The sequence below is a fragment of the Tachysurus fulvidraco genome, chromosome 1 (genome assembly GCF_022655615.1).
Source record: "Tachysurus fulvidraco isolate hzauxx_2018 chromosome 1, HZAU_PFXX_2.0, whole genome shotgun sequence".
In the NCBI taxonomy this organism is placed as follows: Eukaryota; Metazoa; Chordata; class Actinopteri; order Siluriformes; family Bagridae; genus Tachysurus; species Tachysurus fulvidraco.
This window is the reverse complement of record NC_062518.1, coordinates 34,793,947-34,816,139: the sequence shown is the minus strand read 5'-3', so window position 1 is coordinate 34,816,139 and position 22,193 is coordinate 34,793,947. Positions and strand designations below refer to the sequence as shown.

General features: G+C 37.8%; 1 protein-coding gene across 2 annotated transcripts in view; it reads right to left on the bottom strand.

Moving 5' to 3' along the window:
• pcxb (pyruvate carboxylase b) overlaps nt 1-19,278 on the bottom strand; it is a 221,442-nt gene extending 202,164 nt beyond the window's left edge. The window contains exons 1-8 of one of the 2 annotated variants that reach the window (XM_047810480.1): nt 19,024-19,278; nt 13,099-13,204; nt 12,214-12,356; nt 11,888-12,072; nt 7,716-7,881; nt 7,482-7,627; nt 6,766-6,883; nt 4,320-4,471 (exon numbers count right to left, since the gene is read on the bottom strand). In XM_047810480.1, the coding sequence (XP_047666436.1) occupies nt 4,320-4,471; nt 6,766-6,883; nt 7,482-7,627; nt 7,716-7,881; nt 11,888-12,072; nt 12,214-12,355 (909 nt within the window). In that variant the 5' untranslated portion in view covers nt 12,356; nt 13,099-13,204; nt 19,024-19,278. The remainder of the gene's footprint in view (nt 1-4,319; nt 4,472-6,765; nt 6,884-7,481; nt 7,628-7,715; nt 7,882-11,887; nt 12,073-12,213; nt 12,357-13,098; nt 13,205-19,023) is intronic. The other variant, XM_047810476.1, reaches the window with a different exon arrangement.
• Between the last annotated feature and the right edge of the window lie 2,915 nt (nt 19,279-22,193).

Sequence of the window (22,193 nt, the reverse complement as noted above, 5' to 3'; positions counted from 1 at the left end):
TGAATGAAGTAATGCTGTGGATATTGGATTAACCCTTTCAGCATTCTTCAAGCTTTCCTAAACATGTGTTGAAAAAATCCCAAGGCCCTAATTTATAACGCAACAAATTAATTAATTAAATAATTAGATAAATTTAAAAAAAAAGTAAATAAATCAATGTGATAAAAAAAGATTTATAAGTAAATAAACCCACAAAATAGTGCAAGCTGATTTTCTAACTTGGTCTATGGAGGATTGTGCCTTTCATGTGCTTTTTCTTTTGTTGTAATGAATATGCAGCTTGTTGGTGTTTATAACCAACTCAGAAGGCCGAGTGCTAAATTTACAGAAGCTCTTTGTTTCAGTTGAGCACAAAAAAAAAAAAAGGCTGAAAATAGTGCAACAATGAGCAAGTTTGCCAAAAGTAAGCCGGACTAAACCACTAATCAGAAAGTTGCTGAATATTATCTCATATTTAACAGCGCACATTCTCCACACATGTTCTCAGTACGATGTTTCCAGTGTGTAAACTGGAAACATCATACGGCCCTTCTTTTCGGCTGTGGACGTCGCTCGGCCCTCCATGGCTGGGCAGCCGTGTGCCTAGCTCCCCCCACCTGCCTCGCCGTGTGCCTTGCTCCCCCCACCTGCTTCGCCATGTGCCTTGCTTCCTCAACCTGCCTCGCCGTGTGCCTTGCTCCCACCTCTGATACGGGATTGGCGCGTCGGGAGCCGTGTCTCGATGGGGGGTACTGTCAGGATCCAGGATCCATGTTCTGTGTCACGTGTCTGCCCCACCCTTGTCTCTTCCTCCCTGCCTCTGCACACCTGTTCTTTATGTCTCATTGTCTTGTGCATTTATCCTTGTTGCGTCTACGTCGTGTCTTGTCATGTCTGGTTTAGTGTTTTTTTAGTTATTTAACTTGTTTATTTTAGCTATCCTGCATTTGGGTCTGTTTTTATCCCTGCATCGCTGACAAACAACTGCACTGCTGAAAAGACTTTCACTCACATATTCAGTAAAACAAGGAGACGTAGCAACATAATTCACACTCATCTACACGCTTTAATTGCATCTCATATTTTGAGGAGTTTTTCTGCAGACTCACTGAGTTTAGTCGGCGTTATACCTGACGCCCCATTCCGTTTTACTCTTTGTTTCGATCTTTATTTCAATTGTAAATGCAAATTTGTGATCATTATATTGTATCTTAGTTAATCAGGATTACATCATCGGTCTAGATGTCACTAACAGAGGTAAGTGAAAATCTTTATGCTTAGGTGAGAAATAATAGAAAAAGCAATGCACCAGGTGGGAATAATTCTGTTCAGCAGCACAAATTATGCGTTGGATCACGCACCACTGAGGTTTTTCACAAGATGGGAGATAAGAGGAAACTGGAGAACCCTGAGGAAACCCACATGTAGACTAGGAGATGATGTGTAACTCTAACCAGGCAGTGACTCAAGCACAGGAACGAACGGCGGATCCTGAATCTGTAATTCAACAAAGTTACTATCTGCTAAACCTGATAGAAGAAAAATAAAAAAAAATGATCTATATTTAAAAACATGGGCTTACTAGCTAGCCGAACACCTCATGTTTTAATAAACACACAGCTTCTCTGATTCCGTATTCACAAATGCTTGGCATGATAGACATCCGAGTTCCTAATGAGTTCTTCTATCTAAAAATACAAAGCTGCTTAGAGAAAGCTTTTAGCCATGTCACTAACAGTGAACTGTTTATACATCCATGTGCATCCAGTTTGCATTTAAGCACATTAAGCACATCAATATTAATACTGTGATGGTCTGCATGAGATTGGAGAGTGCTGGGGACTCACACTGCCCCCTGCTGCGTGACATTCAACACAACACAGCCAAGTGTGAGTGCATGGAAAATGATAGGGTTCCCTGTCAAGACACTAGAACCATCATCTTGCCAAGTTTCATCAAGAGATGAAAATGGAAAATATATCTATCCTGTCTGCTGCAGCACCTCAATATTATTTTTTTCTGGGATTCCATCTCTTCCTGTCATCTGTCCTCTCTTCCGCACCTGCCAACTTCACTAATATCATTTCAAAAGATGACACATACAAATTTGCTTCTCATCGGAGAGAATGACTTATCAAAACTGACAGTGCTTGCTTTATCAGCAGATGTGACTTGGTAACACACACACACACACACACACATACATACACACACATACAGTACACACATGCACATACACACACACATACACACACACTCACACACACACACACACACACACACACACAGACACACTCAAATGAAAAAGTTTAGAGACATGTCTGTGACAGAGGGATTCCATTTTGGACTCCCACCTAGTGTGTGTGTGTCTGTGTGTGATGCTTTGACAGGGCACAAAGATCAGCGCAGGTTAATCTTCACAAAGTAAAGATTTTTCTTCCGAGTGCAGCATGAGTGATTTCCAACTTTCATTTGCACTACTGAGCAGCTAAATGTCAAGTCCACATTCTCAGATCACTCATCCACCGAGACGTTATGACACACAACATAAGACTTTAAACCTCTTAACAGTGTTGCTTCAGTTTTATGTAGTGCTTATCAAAACTTCTTCCCTGGAACCCAAGCATCAAACATGCACATCACATTCTTCTCTTCTCTTCAGCGTTTTGAAGCTGCTGGAATACGTCAGAAAGTTCTGCCTGAGACAGACTTGCCATGAGGCTTCATATATGTATAGAAAGTGACAGAGATGCCAGAATTTGCAGAATTTCTAGAAACATAATACCGTGTGAGGAATGAGATCATTACTGATGTCTGCAGAACAGGACATGATATTTCCTGTGCTACAAATTATACTGCTAAATACACACACACACACACACACACACACACACACACACACACACACACACACACACACACACACACACACACACACAAACAAATGTACAAATGTGTGTATCTTGTATCATTGCATAAAATCACATACTGTTAAAAAAAAAAGGCGTGAGGCCAGAAATCTGTAAAACCCCAGCTATGCTTGCGTGCAGAGTGTTTTTTTATGTATTATTACAAAAAATAAATCAACTAAACTGGACCAGGGATCAGGGTGAGCAAAGCAGAGAGAGCAGTTAATAAAGAAGGTGGGAGAGAAAGAGGAGGGTTAGAGAAAGAACAATGGGGCAGTGTGTTCACTTTTGAACAGGTTGAACTGGTGCTTGAAATGTTTCAAGTGTTGTAGCACAAATTAATCCATAATACTACTTCTCAACAAGTGATAATCTGTGTAGGCGCGAACAATGTCACTGAAAAATAAGAGAAAGAAAATGTAATATTATTTATATTTTATTATTATTTAATTACCATTAAATGAAACAATGTCATTTAACCAAACAATGTTTGGTTAAATGCATTGTCTTATTATTATTATTATTATTATTATTATTATTATTATTATTATTATTATTATTATTATTATTATTATTATTAAGGATTATTCACCTAATTGACCTAGAATCATATGGTGAACCCTTTCTTTTTCTTCGTTTTTTTTTTTCTTTTTTCTTTTTTAATTTATTTAATTTGTTCATTTCTCAAATGATACTTCAGTTTGCGGTAATGAAACGCACCTACGGTGACACTGAATAAGATCATTAACTTTATCAAACATTTTCCATCTGACAAGCATGGAAGTTACATACATCTTGTAATGGTAATAATTAATAAAGTACATAAATGACTAGAACTACACAATGAGCACATTTGCGTTGGTGTGACCGTGATCTCGCTGATATTAGCACCCAAGCAACAATATGAACACACTGTACAGCCCTGGAAAAGGCAGAGCAAAACAAGTAGGTGTGAGCAGGGGATTATGGGACAGTGAAAGTGAGAACAGGAGACAGAGGAAGAGAGGATGAGTATGGAATATGAAGATAATAACGGATGGTTGATATGATAAAGACTGAAAAACGCTGGATATGGTGAAAGCAATAATGGAAAGTTTAAAGGAGTCTGTCTTACACCTTGCTCACTGATCCCTTATTTCCTTTTACCTCTGCCTGGTATTGAAAGGATTGATAAATAAAAGCCACAGATTTTCCCACACCATTTGGACACAGAGAAAACATCCCCTCGAGGGGTTAGCGGACAACACTAGTATGAGAATGTCATAAAATGCCTTACACAGGCTGCATAGGTGGGCTGAGAATAGAAAACATAATGATGTATTGTATGAGCTGTGTGTGTGTGTGTGTGTGTGTGTGTGTGTGTGTGTGTGTGTGTGTGTGTGTGTGTGTGTGTGTGTGTGTGTGTGTGTGTGTGTGTGTGTGTGTGTGTACCTGCTTGGCCAGTTTAACCGAGTCAGAGGTGAGCCTGTCTCTGAGATGTTGGTCCAGCTGAGCAGCAGGAGCAACCTCCACCACCTTCTGATGTCGTCTCTGAATGGAACAATCTCTCTCATACAAATGGATCACATTTCCATACTTATCACCTGGAAAAGATAGAGCAAGAAAAACAGAGGTAAAGGACAGAGAAACAAAACAAAAGAAGTCTTAAAAAAAAAAAAAAACTACCCGATATTTTTCAGGCTGTTCCTTTTTGAGTCTGGTATGATTTTGCAGCCTCCTACTGAGCTAATCGCTATGCAGGGATCTCATCTTGTCAATAAGATAATAAGGGTGTAGGAGAAGTGGCTGCTATTTGGGTCTTTCTCACAGTTTGTAGGCGGACTATCCTCTGTAAGGTAGCGCTATTAATCAAGATGTCACGGTGTGCATTATTATTAAAAAAGCCTGCATTAACAGGTCTTACACCTGAGATCTGTGTGTAGTTATTCCTTTAACTTCAGCTTATTGTTTTTTTTCTTTTTAGCAGAATCTTCTCTGTTCGACCCTGGATAATAAGATTGTGTGCTGAGAGTATGTTAAGTATGAGCACTCACTCACTCACTCACTGACTCATTTTCTACCTCTTATCCGAACTACCTCGGGTCACGGGGAGCCTGTGCCTATCTCAGGCGTCATCAGGCATCAAGGCAGGATACACCCTGGACGGAGTGCCAACCCATCGCAGGGCACACACACTCTCACACACTATGGACAATTTTCCAGAGATGCCAATCAACCTACCAGGACCGGGGGAGGAAACCGGAGTACCCGGAGGAAACCCCCGAGGCACGGTGAGAACATGCAAACTCCACACACACAAGGCGGAGGCGGGAATCGAACCCCAACCCTGGAGGTGTGAGGCAAACGTGCGAACCACTAAGCCACCGTGCCCCCAAGTATGAGCATATTATTGTTGGGGTCCGAGCCCAGCTCAGGCAGGATACAGCAGGTGTGGAGGAAAGAGTGTTAAGGACCTTAATCAAGGGCCCAATATTATCAGCTTAAACTGCAACCTTCAGATTAAAAACTCAGAACATTGACTGCACCAAGACCACAACTCTGGTGGGACTTGAACCTACACCTTTTGAATCACTCAGCCAGTGTTACTTAGAAGTCCAACACACTATCCTTTGCACCACAGAGCCACACAGAACGCACAACATAATGAACGAGAGTCCTGGGAGGAGAACAGGACTGGCATGTTCAGTATTCAGGTTTCTACACTAAATCAGGAGTTAGTCTTTGCCATAAACTGTTTTGTAGGATGTTGAAAGCTACAGTATCCATGTGGAACCATTTGTATCAGTGAAAAGTGAGTCATAAGTACAGAAGCTTCAAGCAGAAGTAGAGTATCGGGATAAATCAGGCAGGTTTGGAGGGTGAGAGCAGTTACAGCAGTGGATGTGTGCCAGGATCAGACACCGGCAACCCATCAAAAATCTAATTGACCAGTAAATCATCTCAAAAATATACTACCATGAAAATGCTCAACATACCAGTAACATTTTCAGCATGCACTAAAAACTACAAGGTCAATTCCAGTCTTAAACACACACACTCACAAACACACACACACACACACACACACACACACACACACACACACACACACACACACACACACGTCTTGAAGATGTTCATATTTTATCTAGTGATGCTCGACTAAAATCAATACGTATGAGTTTTTGGCTTGTTATTGCACTGGCAACCATGGAAGAAAACTCTTATGACCCTGCACCAGCTAGATCTGATATGTTCACACGTTTGTGCTCAAACTGTTTGTATATGAAGTCTATCAAGTGTGAAAGACACCCTGTGCTCTGCTGCTTCCATCAATGGACAACAGCCAGGGCATTTCAAGTAATGCAATAAAAAAGGTCTTTTTTTCTTCGGGTCAAAAATCACTTTTTGTAATGAATGTACAGTGCTTATAAAATGCACCGCTTTCAACCTGAATGTTAGTTATCTACAAACAGAGATACATTTCTAATAGTCTCTTCATTTGAATAAGAACTCAATAAATCCCTCAGAAAATATACAGGCTATCCACTACAATATTCAGCCCAGCCCTGTGTCCTTCAGCCAGGTTGTGTAGACAAGCACCAGCAATAAAAAACACCAAAGAGCTACTTTGCATTACTGACACTGTGTGTCCTTGTATTTTCTCGCATAGTGAGCTCACTGCTTCCTCTGAAACACTGTTGTTCTCCCTTAACATGCTAGATTCACTTTTAAACCTATAACATCAAGTAAGCGCCTGGTGCCAGAGGAACAAATCATGCTTAATGAGTGAAAATACTCCCACATAATGGCCAGAATACGCCAGAGTCAAGCTAATAAATCATAGTCTGAAGACCCACACACACACACACACACACACACACACTCACACACTCACCTAGAATTTGCACCTCGATGTGGCGTGGTTTCTCAATGAACTTCTCTACGAACAGAGCGCCGTTTCCAAAAGCAGCCAAAGCCTCAGAGTATGCCCTCTGATAATTCTCCTCTAACTCCTGTGAAATTATTCATTTCAAAGATTATTAAAATCAATTAATTTCTACAATTTCTCAAACAAGGCTTTTTTATGGAAAGTGGAGTAAAACCCTGACAGAGCAGTTTTTTAGAAGGCTTGTCTAGGGGGAATGCATCTTTTACTTTAGTTGTAAAAGGTGAATTTTTTTTTATTTATTTTAGATTTATACATGTGTGTGTGTGTGTGTGTGTGTGTGTGTGTGTGTGTGTGTGTGTGTGTGTGTGTGTGTGTGTGTGTGTGTGTGTGTGTGTGTGTGTGTGTGTGTGTGTATTTTATTTATATTTCTCTTTCTCTCTCATTCTTTCTTACTGAGCCAAGGGCAACAAATTAAATTTTGTTGCTGGTGTATCTATGATATTAATATTGTTTAAATTATTCATATAAAGGTGTTAGATTTGTTATAATTTGCTCATATGCTTGTTATGAGTTATAAATAAATTATTAGGCAGTGGGAGTGTCAAGGGAATTAGTAGGTAGAGAAAACATTTACATCTATTTGCTGTACAAGAAGATGGAAATTGTTATATACATGGATTCACACATATGAATATATTATACACACACACACACACACACACCTCATACTCCCTGACCACCCGCATACCACGACCGCCTCCCCCATAGGCTGCTTTGAAAATGATGGGAAAGCCGTAGGTCTTCGCAAACTCCTGAGCTTCCTGTACACAGGATATTGGTGAATTTGTCCCTGGGACGACTGGAACACCTACACATATAAACAAGTACATTATTCATGTATCAAGGACACACAAGAGGAAGTTTTTTTTTTTGTATGATAAGATAAAACACAATACCAGCTTGGATCGCTAGAGCACGAGCCTCTACTTTATCTCCCATCTTATGTACAACTTCTGGACTTGGGCCAATGAATCTAACCCCTGCGTCCTCACAGGCCTGGGCAAAATCCGACCGCTCTGACAAGAACCCATATCCTGGATGGATGGCATCCACATTATTCTCCTGGAAAAGGATGTAAAAGTGAAGACCAAACAGATATTTTTATTTAATAAATTTATTAAATAAAATTAAAAAGACAAAAGGAATAAATAAGGAGATATGTGTCAGCCCTATTTACACTGCAAGTATTCAAAGGAAATACTAAATTTATTAAAATCTCGATCATGGAAATTGGAAGACAGCCTCACTCTCTTTGGCTGAATGTGTGTCCTATGATAATGGATTAGGAGGACAAAGCCCACTAAATCACTCATCATAAGGCTGGATGTTTGGAAAAATCAGGCAAATTTTTGGGAGGATTTGGGCACCTTATTGTTACAGTTAAAGATAAAGATACCTGGTATGACTGTGAAAATTACACAGAAACCACTCAAAGCCCTAGATGTGTATCATGATTAAAGGCAGAGTGAGTCGGAAGGTCTGACCAGACCTTTGTTTTTATTAACCTGAGCTTTGAATCACAATATATATATATATATATATATATATATATATATATATATATATATATATATATATATATATATATATATATATATCTCCATTTTGGTATTTCCATACTAAAAATAAATACATACATACATACATACATACATACATACATACATACATACATACATACATACACATATAACAAAAATGAATACATACATACATACAAATAATTTAAAAATCATTGCCAAAGAGACCACAAAAAAAGAGATTTTTTCCATACCTAGAACAATATTCACTTGGTGGCACAAAAGTCTTTTTGTCTCTTAATAAAGCACAGCCTGAACATTCTGTTCATTTAGAGAGCAAAGGCATTCGATATAATTGACTCAAGTCATCACATCCTGAACTCAATTAACACATAATTCTCAAGGTGCAAACATTGTGAAGCAAAACCTCTCACACCAGTAGGAATGTGGGACTGGTTAAATGGTTCACATGACTGCTGTGGAGCAGAGCATTGTGCACAAAAAACTGAAATAAGATGATGAAGATCAAGAGACTAAATATATATATATATATTAGGCTGCCATTATAAATATGAAAATAGCATGACTGCGCAAACTGGATAAAGAGCACAGCCATGTTGCAGTAGTATTTATAAGTATAAACATATATTAATCCATCCATCCATCTATCCATCTATACATCTAGGTCAATGGGAACCTGGAGGCTATCCCAGAAAACTTTGGGTACACCCTGGACCTAGTCTATCACAAGCGCACACACTCATTCGCACACTATGGACAATTTAGAGATGCCAATCAGCCTACAACAAATGTCCTTGGACTGGAAGATAAAACTGGAGAATTTTAATTGAACTTGAATGTATATACTATTTGTACCTAATTAAGTTAGTTATCAGTTCCTTCCTCAATCACATGGTATAAGAGTTAAACTAATGCTAGCTAATTTGCCCCAGCAAGCTTGCAAACTGGATTACACAATATACTAGTCCACATTTAGCTAGTGACGTAAAGGGTTTTAAGTTGCTGAGACACAATAAAACTGCAAGAAGAGCTTCGTTGCACTTTGGTATAGATACTCTCTAGAACTGTACTGCAGGGATGAACACCATTCTTCCAAAGATTAATTTACTCCAATTGTGTTTTGATGATAGTGGTGGAGAATAAAGAGTTCAGAGTGCTGCACTTTACTTTATTTATGGAACGTTTTTCAAAGTCTTTCTATTATAAACATGGAGCTATATGCTAACTCTAAGGAATGGGACATATGATATATTGTAATATATAATATAAAATAAAATATTATTATTTAACTTCTTTTATACAATATGTATGTTTTCCCCTTCATCCCTTTCTTACTATAGCTGGGGCAAATTTCCTTTGATTCATTTGATCAATCACTCACAACAAGAAAAGATTATAAGATCATGTGGATGCACATAACCTTTTCACTTCTATGAGGTGAATATGCAGGGCAGAAACACATTAGTATTTTATAGTAATATATTTATTTTAGGTTCTGAGCATTCACTGTTTTCTCTTTCTCTTAGGTTTGTTAGATCATTTTGGGGATTTTGAGGGTTTTGATTGTAGTTTATTTTGAATAGTATTTGTTGCTTAGCTATTTAGGACTCATATGATATTTAACTGCAGGCCATTTGGTTTGGAACTCTGTTTAACATTATGTAAGCCAGCATTTGCAAAATGAGCTGTCAAAATGCATAGTTTTGGCAGTATTGGAGATTGAATGAGAAAATGTGTTCAGTGAATGTATTTTGTATAAAGGCAATGAAAACCTCGTTTTTTTTTCTCCATATGGAGTCCTGTATAAAGTGTTGTAAAAAACAAATCATAAATAATGAACATGGAATTGAACATTTACTGAATGCTTGAACCAAAAGGCAAATGCACAACTGAAGACCGGTTGTGATCTTATATACTGCATCTCTAATAATCACATCTAGTGGGGTTATGTAAAAGATTTAAGCTTGATTTCAAGGACAGCCCACAAGAGTTCATCTTCACTCATGAGACAGGACCCAGTCTCAGCAAATAATGAATATTATTGACCGCTAGGACAGCAGGACATTGCGGTACAATGTGCACAGGGGAATTGCTCTGTGTGCTGCCATCAGCCAGTATGGGTCCATATACCACAGCTCGCTTTAATCAATGATATATATTTCTTCATGTACAGAGCAAAGCTATATAGCTATTTCAGATAATGTCAGTTTCAGCCACACTGCTGTGGTGGGCTGGTGGACATCCTATTCCCTGACAAAATGTTTCATTTGTCCTAATTAGCTTTAATTAATGCCACAGAGGAGCATTTCTCTGGATGGAAGTGGAAAGTCTATGACAGGAATCCATATGAGCAGTAAAACTTGTTCAGAAAAGATTTAAAGGGATATTAGATTAGAGTCCATTCTAGATCAAAGAACACATAGCAGGAGGTGCTTTGCACTTCCTCTGCTGCTTTTATAGATCAGTGCATTTTTAGTTTTCTAATTATAGTTTGGGAAAATTGGAACACTGTTTTCAGAGAAAATATTAGAGATAGGAAAGATAGACAAGTAATAAGATAGACAGACATCAGGTCAGTCGGTCAGACAGACAGACAGACATAGATAGATAGATAGATAGATAGATAGATAGATAGATAGATAGATAGATAGATAGATAGATAGATAGATAGATAGATAGATAGATAGATAGATAGATAGATAGATAGATAGATAGATAGATAGATAGATAGATAGATAGATAGATAGATGCAACGAAATGCAGTTTGCACTACCAGAAGTGCAAAGAGAAGAAATTGTACAAATAGACAAGTGCAGATAAATATGTATTATGGCATGTGATATATATATATAGGTTTATATGTAAACATATGTACAGTGAATAAATATAATGGCTATAATATCTTGAGCTATTCTCATACACAGTATTAGTAGCAATGACAAAAGTTGCAAACTATTCTGAAGTGATGAAGACCATGCTGGGTTTTTGGAAAAAGGAATGCCCTAGGCAGCTATTTGTACAGTCTTACCAAACAGAAGGGATAAAAAGCATTTACTTCAAATAGCCCTTTTTAAAGGTCATTGCTGAAAGAACCCACTGATGGGCACTTCACTCCAAAGATTCAGCCACAGTAACCAAGTGGTTTTTTTTAAGTGCTACAAGTTGAAGAACAAAACACTAAAATTAGAAATGGCTATAAGCAGTGCTGTGGCAAGTGAGCAATAAAGTGATGCGATATTTGAAGTAACAACTGTTAGCTTGTTCATTTGCTTTGTCATGCAATGTGAGAAAAAGCTAAATAATTATAGAATAAGTAAGATAAATATCTAGAATAACTAGATAATAAACTAAGTTACTTAAAATTTACATGTGTATGGTTTTGTCTGTGAAATCTGACATTTAGTTGAAATCTAAAGGGCTGTTCCTTTTGAAAGAGAGACCCTACAGAGTTCCCATAACCTTCAGAGTGGGAAGCATACAGTCACAATCACTTCACAATGGACTGCAGCCAGAAGGAGCTGCCTGACCTTGGCCACTTTGATGATGTCAGGTATGTGGAGGTAAGCAGCAACAGGGGGCAGCCCTTTGCCAATCAGGTAAGCCTCATCTGCTTTCTGTCTGTGCATCTGGCCTGTATCCTGCTCAGAGTACACAGCCACCGTCCGGATCCCCAGCTCCGTACATGCCCGGAATACACGGATTGCTATCTCACCTGCACACAATAGGGAATGCACAGACAATAAGAAAAAACATTAGAAATTCAAATAGTCTAACCTATTGTTACATCAAAGTAATGTAAATTGGTGTAAGACATAATATTGCACATTCTGAAGGATGCGTCCTATATCCTCACCTCTGTTGGCTACCAGAACTTTTTTGATAGGCCGGTACTCAATGCTCCGAGATGACGCGTGGGCTGAGCGTGATAGCAAGTACGCTCGCCGAATACAGAGCATGCCAAAGCCATACCTCACCACTCCAGGATACAAAACCATCCTAAGAGAGAGAGAGAGAAAGAGAGAGAGAGAAAGAGAGAGAGAGAGAGAGAGAGAGAGAGAGAGAGAGAGAGAGAGAGAGAGAGAGAGAGAGAGAGAGAGAGAGAGAGAGAGAGAGAGAGAGAGAGAGAGAGACAGAGAGACAGAGAGACAGAGAGACAGAGAGACAGAGAGAGAGAGAAGGGAAGAGATAAGAACATATCATCCCTTTCCAAAGCATCCTTCAGTAAGACAAAATGAAATATAAAACTAAATGATGTGAGAGATGGTCCATAGAGGTACCTGGGACAAGGGCAATGTTGAACAAAATTACTGGACAATATTACTTACATAAATGCTCAAGATTAAACTAATGGCCCACTAAGTTTTATGACAACAGTTAAGTGATGCCATATTCTCCTATTTCCTCCAACGTTGTTTAAACTATCCTCCATTATCATCCTTATTGCCCTAGAACTTCCCCTGGACACTAAAGTTGGTGTGCGATTGCTGCCATCTTATGGATCTATGGAATATTGCCCTACAAAAATATTAAACCTACTGCTTTTTGTTCTCTCAGGGTATAAATGGTACTAATGGTGTCCACACGCTTAGATCTAAACATGTATATTAGTAATAAAGTATCATGCAGTTTAATAAATAACGTATCATATTAACATAGACATACAGTATAATAAAACCTCATATTCATGTACCAAACTGTGTGAATAAACAACATATATCTGTGGTTTGTATAAACAAACCTTCTAGCTTTGCCCTTTGCACACTAATACACCATAACCAGCTCAACAGCTTTGGTAGCCAGGACCAATTACAGAAAAGCACTGTATCGTTGTATAAAGCAGCTTCCTATGAAGAAAAACAGATGGCAGATTTTTTTTCCTTAGATTTCAGTAATATAAAATCTAGCAATGAAAACAAAATTTGTATTTTTCAGTAGCAGAGAAACATAGTCTTATCTTTCATGATCTGTGTAAAATGTTGCAGCAAAATGCTTTTTTTTTTGTTTGTTTTTTGCATTTTGCAGTATTTAAATCAAAAGTATATAATCCTGTTGTTATCTTGCATATTGTGCATTTTGCAGTAAGCACCTACACATTATTTAAATATTTAAATCATTAAACAATGCCAAAAAATATTACTGTCAAAAACATGTAAAACATTTTAACCCTAAAAACAAACAAACAAACAAACAAACAAACAAACAAAAAAACCCTCACAAAGGTCCATACACACATACAATACATATTGTAAAAAAAAAAAACTTTCCTAATAAGAAAAAGTTTAGGTTCTATTTCTTAGGTTCATCTATTTTCTGATAATATACTTATATCCATGTATTTGACTGCGTGCTGTATGACATTGAAGAGATACATTGCACTCTAGTGCAATATTTGCAAGGTCAGACATGCATACACATGTACAAGCAAAAACTATCAGAACCTGCCTCAGCCTGCTGTCTTCTTCTACACTGAACATGTAATGTGGCTAATGAAGCTAAACTCATGTCTCAGCACAGTCACACAGGAAACCTTATTAGCTCTTCAACAGAGGAGACTCAGCCCAGTTCCTGTCTTCAGTGCAGCTATAATTGCTGTGCTTAATGATAAGAAAGGGCAAGCTTTCGTACTCAAAAACGTCAATGTGTCCTTTTCCCTGCCTATTAACCTTTATGTAGTGAGATAAAATCTGGTTCAAGTAAGTCAGGTTTCACAGAATAAATTTCCCATGCTATTATTCCTCATAAATCCTTCCTATAATTTTCAAGAAACAGCACTGATGTATGTGATGTTTTTAAAGTTTAAAAATAAAGTGGTACTTCATAAAGGAATTAAGGGGAATGTAGGGACCCTTCTGACCAACCCAAAGCCCTGTTATTGTTAACATATAGCACCACTTAGCACACTAGTTAAATTAGCACAACAAGTCAGATAGTATATAAAAGAGCAGTTTTTTGAAGCAAATAGTTTAAAAGTCATCTTTAGTAAAAATAAGAACAAAACACCTACAACAACAACAACAACAACAACAAAAAACAGATTAAAAAATTAGGATTGCTTCTGCACTCAGGTTAAGCTAGTCTTAATTAGCTAGATAACTTTAAGTACAAAAGTGATTGCCTCTTACAATCAATGTCTTATACTTTCATTTGAAGCAAATGAGGATTCAGGCCCAGATTAGTTAGCTAATACTCAGAATGTTAGGTCTCTGTTGTTATATGTAAGGCTGCCATATTCAAAAGTATGTTTATACACATAGCATTCTCATATCATCGAGTAAACAACTTGTTATCCATTCCATACTTAACACACATTTAGCCAGTATCAGCAAGACAACCGAACCTGCTTGTTCATGCAATTATTGAGTCAGCCAATCATGTGGTTGCATGCAGGCAAAAATCGCAAGAACGGTTGGTTTCAGAAACTGATGATTTCTTGGGATTTTCACATGAAACACTCTTTAGAGTTTAAACAGTATAGTGCAAAAAAAAATCTGTTACTGGTCCAAATAACAAGGTTGGCCAAGGTTGTAGGAGACAGCAACAGTCACAAGCATGGCTTGAGATATGTCAATTAGCATTGCTCAATCATTCTGAAATTAATCTGATTTTCTTAGATAATTTTTATATCCATTAATTATTTTAAACAGGACCAGCAGAAGTCTGGAGGACTCAAGCAGTGGACACCCTGGACTGGGTGCCAATCTATGGCAGTGCACACTCACACCACAGACAATTTAAAGATGAATATCACGCTATATGTCTTTAAACTGAGGACGAAATTTTAAGTATCTGATAGAAACCCTGAAGCAGAAGTAGAACATGCAAACAAGAAGAACATGCAAACATGCCACTGTGCCTCTGAGTATGTTGGCAATTAAATTCACACTGTGAACTTGTGATATGGTATGGTAAGTTTAGCTTGTGCAATCTAACAAGGAAAACTGCAGCAATGTTTTTCTTCCCATGTGTTCGGATCTGGAACATGGCTTATTCGAGCTGAAGCTCAATTACAGCCTTGTGGCCATTAAAACAACTCTTGTTTTACTAAGAATACTGGACATTAAAATATTCTGCATTCTTACTGTATATATTTCAATTTCCATCCCTACCTAGACAATCAGTAAAGTATATTTTCTTAGTTGGGCCTGTCTTTGATGTTGCACTGTATGAGCTTGTAACTCATTGTCAGAATGGTCTGAGTTCAGCACCTGAATCGTAAGCAGAAATCTAAAAACAATAAAGCTACGTGCAGTTTAGATACCAGCTGAAAATTGATCTGTTTCACACACAGTTCACCTCAGTTCACGTCACTATCTGCATACTCAAGTCTGAGAATGACGTATGTCCGTGTGTGCACGTGCATTTTAAACTGTTGTCTATGAGTTATCTTTGATCAGACTAGCTTATCTCAGGCAGTCTGAGTGTAGCGATCAATGACAGATGCAAACAAAGCATTGATTAGTACAGAACAATACACTGTCACTCTCTCCTAATCTATGCAACACATGGATTCCAGCATAATCAGTTCACTTAAGAATTAGGTAATATATATGTGGTGTAATCTAGGCTAATTCTTTGCAGTAATCGAGTCTAATGCTTAAAAAGTGTGTTACAGCAGAATGAGTTTCAGTCAGACAATTAAATGTGAGATGGAGGTTATTCTGAGCTCAAAATTGAGTGGTTTTGCCTTGTGGGCTTGTAATATGTGAACAGATGCAAACTACTATCTCATTATCTTCCAAAAATACAAACTGCTGTTCCTCCTTACTCGTCTAATTCCGGCTTCTTCTCACCTACACACTTTCCCAAGAAAAAGAACAGACATATTAGCCCATTCTCCCTGCACCTAAAACACCCAAGGACAGCACCTCTACAAACGTAGACTTTACGACTCTTCTCTTTCTTTGTTCCTCAATGATACCTTTTGCAAGTCAGTACTCATTCCTGCACTCTCTTGGGTAAATTAAAACTAGTTATCATCCCGCATTCCACAGGTCATAAATAAATGAGAGACAAACAAGGATTAGTAATTTACTAGACTTGGAACTTGGGACAGAATCATTAACATCTAGATTAAAGGGTGATTGTGGAAAAAAATCTCCTTACTAATGAAATAATACGTGTCGCTAATTTACACTAATCAGAGAACCGGTCTTTCAAATGGGAATTAAGGTTAGTCCTAGATTTAAATACATTTTATAAAGATCATTTAGAAAGACAATCTTTTCACATATACAGTACATGGCAGGTGGTGAAAGTTTTTTTCACCATATAGAGTACAGTTCTGAAGTGAACTAAAATTGTCATTGTATTTGGACATGAAGTAAAGCTTTAGTATTTTTTTTTTTTTCAATTCTGTTCTCCAAGAAACAAGAAAATTTACAGTGGGGAAATAAGTTTTCACTCTGATTATCAGCATCATCTGCATCGCCTGAGTTTCTGTAAAATTCACTCACAGCATTTAAACACGAGCCTTTTTGTCCACAATCCTGCTATTTCAGATGGTTTCTCTTATTCTGCTGCCACAATCTTTCCATTTGACTTGCTAGTGCTTCCCTGTTTGTCTTTTCAACTGTGGCTCTGTGTCATCAGTGTAACAGGCACAGGTCCATTAGAGCACATAGGAAGTCACCCAAGCAGGTTGTGTGTGTTAACATTTTAGCATTAGCCTTGTAATGTCAACATGGACATCTGGGACAGCTGTCAAATTGCTGTGTTTTTTATTTTTTGTTTCCTATGTGTAGTTTTTCAGAAAGAAAGCCAATTATTGGAATCTAACTAATAAATAAGCCAAACATTGTATTGAAGTGATGGTTATGTTAATTAAATGCCTGAAAATCAATCAAACAATTTAAAGATTGCTTGTCTTTCATTTATTTATTTATTTTTATTTATTTATTTTAAGAAGCGTTCCTTGCCATTTTGAACGTGGAAAACAGATCTATGGTTGGCTGAAATAAGGGAGTGCAGCAAAAACTAGGGCAGGAACTTTGTACATGCAGAACTCACAGCATTGTGTTTGTCAGGTCAAAACAGCACCATACTTTGTGCCATTGCCAAAACATAAATTATGGCTTTAATTTGTTGTAGTCCGAGACTTAGTAGGGAAATAATTTTACATTACCTTAATATTATTGTTAATGCTAATGTTATTGATAATATCAGATACAGCTTATTAATTCAGAATGTCTATCAGGTATAGGGCTATAATCACACTTGTAGCTGTATCCAGGACAGGTACAAATCTACAACTGCCAATGGACTAAATTGAGCTTTGTACTTCTGCAGTAAAAATGGCTTTTTCAGCTAAATTTAAACATCATGATTGATCACTCATCACAGCAGTGTTTCTTCCATAAGGCAGCTCCTTTATTCAAATCACACAAAACTTGCTTATGATATGCTATGGGAGGTTCAGCCATCAATCCATCCATCCATACATCCAGCCATTTTCAATACCACTTCTCCTACACATGGAACCTTTAAACTATTTCACTCGAAACAGGGTCCACAAGCTCACCCACATTCACATACACATTCACACCCTACAAACAATCAAGAGACTTGTCAGTCATACAGACTTAAACTATTTATTTTCTACAACAGGTGTGAACACCTGACTAAGACTGCATGCATTTACAGCCTTGGCTAGAAGGATTCAACCTCAGTCAATTCTACATATGCACCATTATGTGTATTTTCAACTTAGTTCTTGGTTTCTAAATGAATAAATAAAAATAATCTCATTTAATAAATTAATTTTAGAATATTTGTGTCTTAACTTGTGTCTCATGTAAATATTAATCAAATTCAACATGAACTCTGCACACTTTTTTTTTTCTGTTATCAGCCCCTGGACGTACTAATGATGTAAGTGATAGTCACTTTGCCAGACTATTCCAGTGCTTTATTACTTTTAAGTGCATGTTTACTTACGTAGGTGTGTTTTCTCTGAGCATGTTAATCATAAATAGTTGTAAAGTGCATGTAAATTATAATATGTTTAAATGCATATATCCGGCATTCTATAATCACTCCGTAATTATAGTAAAAGCCGTATTCAATGAAGTTTCACAGGTCATAGACGCACTAGAACATTATACACACTATGAGTACTTGCTACTAAATGAGCAATAGAGAGACCAAACCTGATTAATGAGTTCATATTGCATAAACCTTAAGCCTTTATACCAAACAAACAAACTAACATCAAAGGTCCTGAAGCAATCTACATGCACACTACACACACACACACACACACACACACACACACACACACACACACACACACACACACACACACACAAGCAAGAACAGTACATGTGTCTTTCTCTGGCAAATGTACATGCACATTCAGGTATGCACATGTACATTTAAAAAGAAACTCACATACATACACAGGCTTGGCATGTCATGTAAATGAATGAATGAATATCCAAACAAACCAAACAGTTAAGAAGTTTAAACACAGGACAATGTCAACAGAAAATATGGAGTCCAGCTGATCTACAGCTGCATGTCTATTGCAAACACAGTATAACACATCAGAACAAAGTTAATAAACCATGATTCCCTGAAGCATGGAGGGCGTAAACATTCACATATAACACACACTCACCTGAATGCACAACTCTACCAGTCTGAACAGATCCAGAAAAACACTCACCTGTATTTACTTGCAGTGAGCAGTTTTCAGGTCACAAACAGATGATTGAGGCAAAAAATGAAGCTTTGGTGTATCTTGATCTCAGCTGATATAGAGATGATACACTGATGGAGCTTTTATTTGCACAGAGCACACATATACACCCATACACACACTTTACTGTCAGAGAAAATGTTGGTGTTTCAGCAGACAGTGAGCAAGAACATCAGGACTTGCCCTGTTTGAATACAACATTCAGCCAACTCTTTCTATTCATCCTGAGGCTGCTTATTAGGCAACAAGAGCATGCCCCCATTCCTATGAGCCAATCATATCCAGTTTGTCTCAGAGAGCAAAGAGCGGCAGGATTTAAAGAGGGAGGGTGTGAGCGATAAAAGAGTGAGAGGGAAATAGTAGCATGCTATAGGCCAATGTGGGAAACCATTTCAAAACAGAACAAATAATAACAATAATATTAACCTATAACAAACCTGAAGCTTGGTTTTTTTTTCATATCAAAGAAAAGCAGCAGATAAGCTCCCATTGTATTCACCCTATTGAACTGTTCAACACTTTATTCTATTAAAGTAAAGGATATACAGTATATGTACCAGTTGCCGGAAACCCAAGAGATTGCCAGAGAATTTATCTAAACACCAAACATCATCATTTTTTTACCTTTTGTTTTTAGTAGAGCTTCTGTAACCACAACAAATTCCTTGCCTGTGTGAACACACTTAAAAAATAAAACTGATTCTGATTCAAATGAATTCATTTATTGAATGCTGTTTAAGTTTGGATTTTTGGATGAAATTTGGAAGCAGTGTTCACATCATGCTCCATAGTGCCACTAGTTTAAGGCTGTTACGGTAAGATTGTGATCCAAATACCTCACTAGATTGCCTGTGATTACTTTACAATTTAACAACTTTACTCCAGTAACTAAACAGTTAATGTTCCCAACATCTGTGTGTGTGTGGTTTACAAGCAGGTTCACAGTGTCTCCCAAGTTAATATGTGTAACTATCCAAAGGTCTAAAAGTCACGCTTTTTACCCTGCAGTCTACACGACGGTTTGTTATGGTGGCATATCTAGGCCATATGTCATGAAGAAATTTGGTTAAACAATGAACATAATTTATTACCATGTTTTCAGTTGTACTGCACTCTACGGTACTCAAATGTAGTACTTCAAATGTAAATGTCTAATGCACAACATCAGATGTACAAAGGACATCAGTAATGTACAAAGGACAAACAGCACTAACTATTGAGGTTTTCTCATTTCCTTGCTGAGTACTAATAGCAAATTCATTATGTGATCTCACCTGTGTAACCTATAACAGTTAAAGGCTGCTTAATGTTTCTACATCTGTAGAAAACTGTAGTTGCAGGTACAGTGCAATCTTAAGCTCATATTAGGTCTCGTGAATGAAATCCATACATTGTGGAATAGGCCAGCTATTCCACAATAGGTGGATATACTATGGATTAGGCACTTGTCCAGCCGGATCTGTTATCAGCTCTTACATTGGACAATGCCTAATGCCAGCTCCTACACAGAGAAGTATGTACTGTAACTCTCTTCATACACAGGTCTACTTAGATGTGTCTTTAGTTCCTGCCATGGCAACAAGGCAAAGAAATTTTAACAATAAGGACATTAACGAAAAGAGTGTTATGCTCAACAATACTGAACCCTGTGATGATCCCGAGGGATCTAGAGATGTACAAGCTCCAGTTTTACTCTGCTTCATGAAGTATTCTGACATTCTAAGACCTCCTCATCAATACACAGCTGTATAATACTGTCAACTGTATATTTATAATCACACCCTCCAGTGTCACCCAAATGAGGATGAGGTTCCCTTTTGTGTCTGGTTCCTCTCAAGGTTTCTTCCTTTTACATCTAAGGGAGTTTTTCCTCACCAGAGTCACCTCAGGCTTGTTCATTGGGGATAAATACAAACACATTTAAATATAAGTCTAACATTAATTTGAATTTTTTGTATTATATTAATCTTTGTATCATAAACTTTTTGTCTTATGTTTTTTTATATATACAGTTTGAAGCTTTGTAGGGGAAAAAAAGGTACAAACTATAGTGTATTGTCAGTAGAAAATTATTACTTTTATACCTGGAACATGGGAATTCACTTTGGAATGCATACATTTCCTGTTATTACGTGGTTTTAAATGAAATATTTACTTTATTTTACACATAAATAGACCATGCTTGCACATTTTGCACATTTTTACACGTATATATTAAGTCTAGGAAATTGTACTCAGGAGTTCAGAGAGCTAACACATGTTTTGGTGAATGATCTATGAGGATGCCTCATGAATTCAAGGTAAATAAACACAAATCGTTTATCGGAGCTTTAAATGTAAACGTGTTATCATCACAAGCCTTTATGAGTGCTAGGGTTACACAAAGTTCCACAATAGCTTAGATAAGAGCTGCTTCATCTATAGTCTTCCCTCTGACTTCAGTTCAGCACAGCATTGCTTCATTTGCCTGATAAAATCCCTACAGTATGTCTCTCTCCCTGGGCTTTTGATTGAGTTAACCTGATAAAAAATATTGCTGCCTACCTAAAGAATGAAAATGAGATGCCTTTCATCAGGGAGTTAGTCTTGAAATGTTTGCTAACAGATTTGATAAACTGACTTATCTGTGTAAGATAGAACTGGAGCCAAAAATCTTTTATTCTGCATGTGGGCAGCACATTGACACACTGATTTCTGCCTCACAGCTACACAGTTAAATCCTGAGCTCACTGTGGTTCTTTGGGTCTCGGTTTTTATAGAAGCCTTTATTCTGTCACATATACATCCCAGCACAGTCAAAGCCTTCCTTTGCATATCATAATTTTGGAGGTTGGGCTCAGAGCCAGCCATGATACAGCACCTCTGGAGCAGAGAGGGTTAAAGGCCTTGCTCAAGGGCCCAAACATAGCAGCTTGGCATTGATGGGGCTTGAACTCCAATCCTCCAATTAACAACCCGGAGACTTAATCACTTGAGCCACCACTGCCCGGCCACAGTCCCACCACTGCCCCACCATTGCCTCACTACTGCCCCACCACTGCCTAACCACAGGCCCACCACTGCCCCACCACTGCCTAACCACTGCCCCACCACTGCCCAACCACAGGTCCACCACTGCCTCACCACTGCCCCACCAC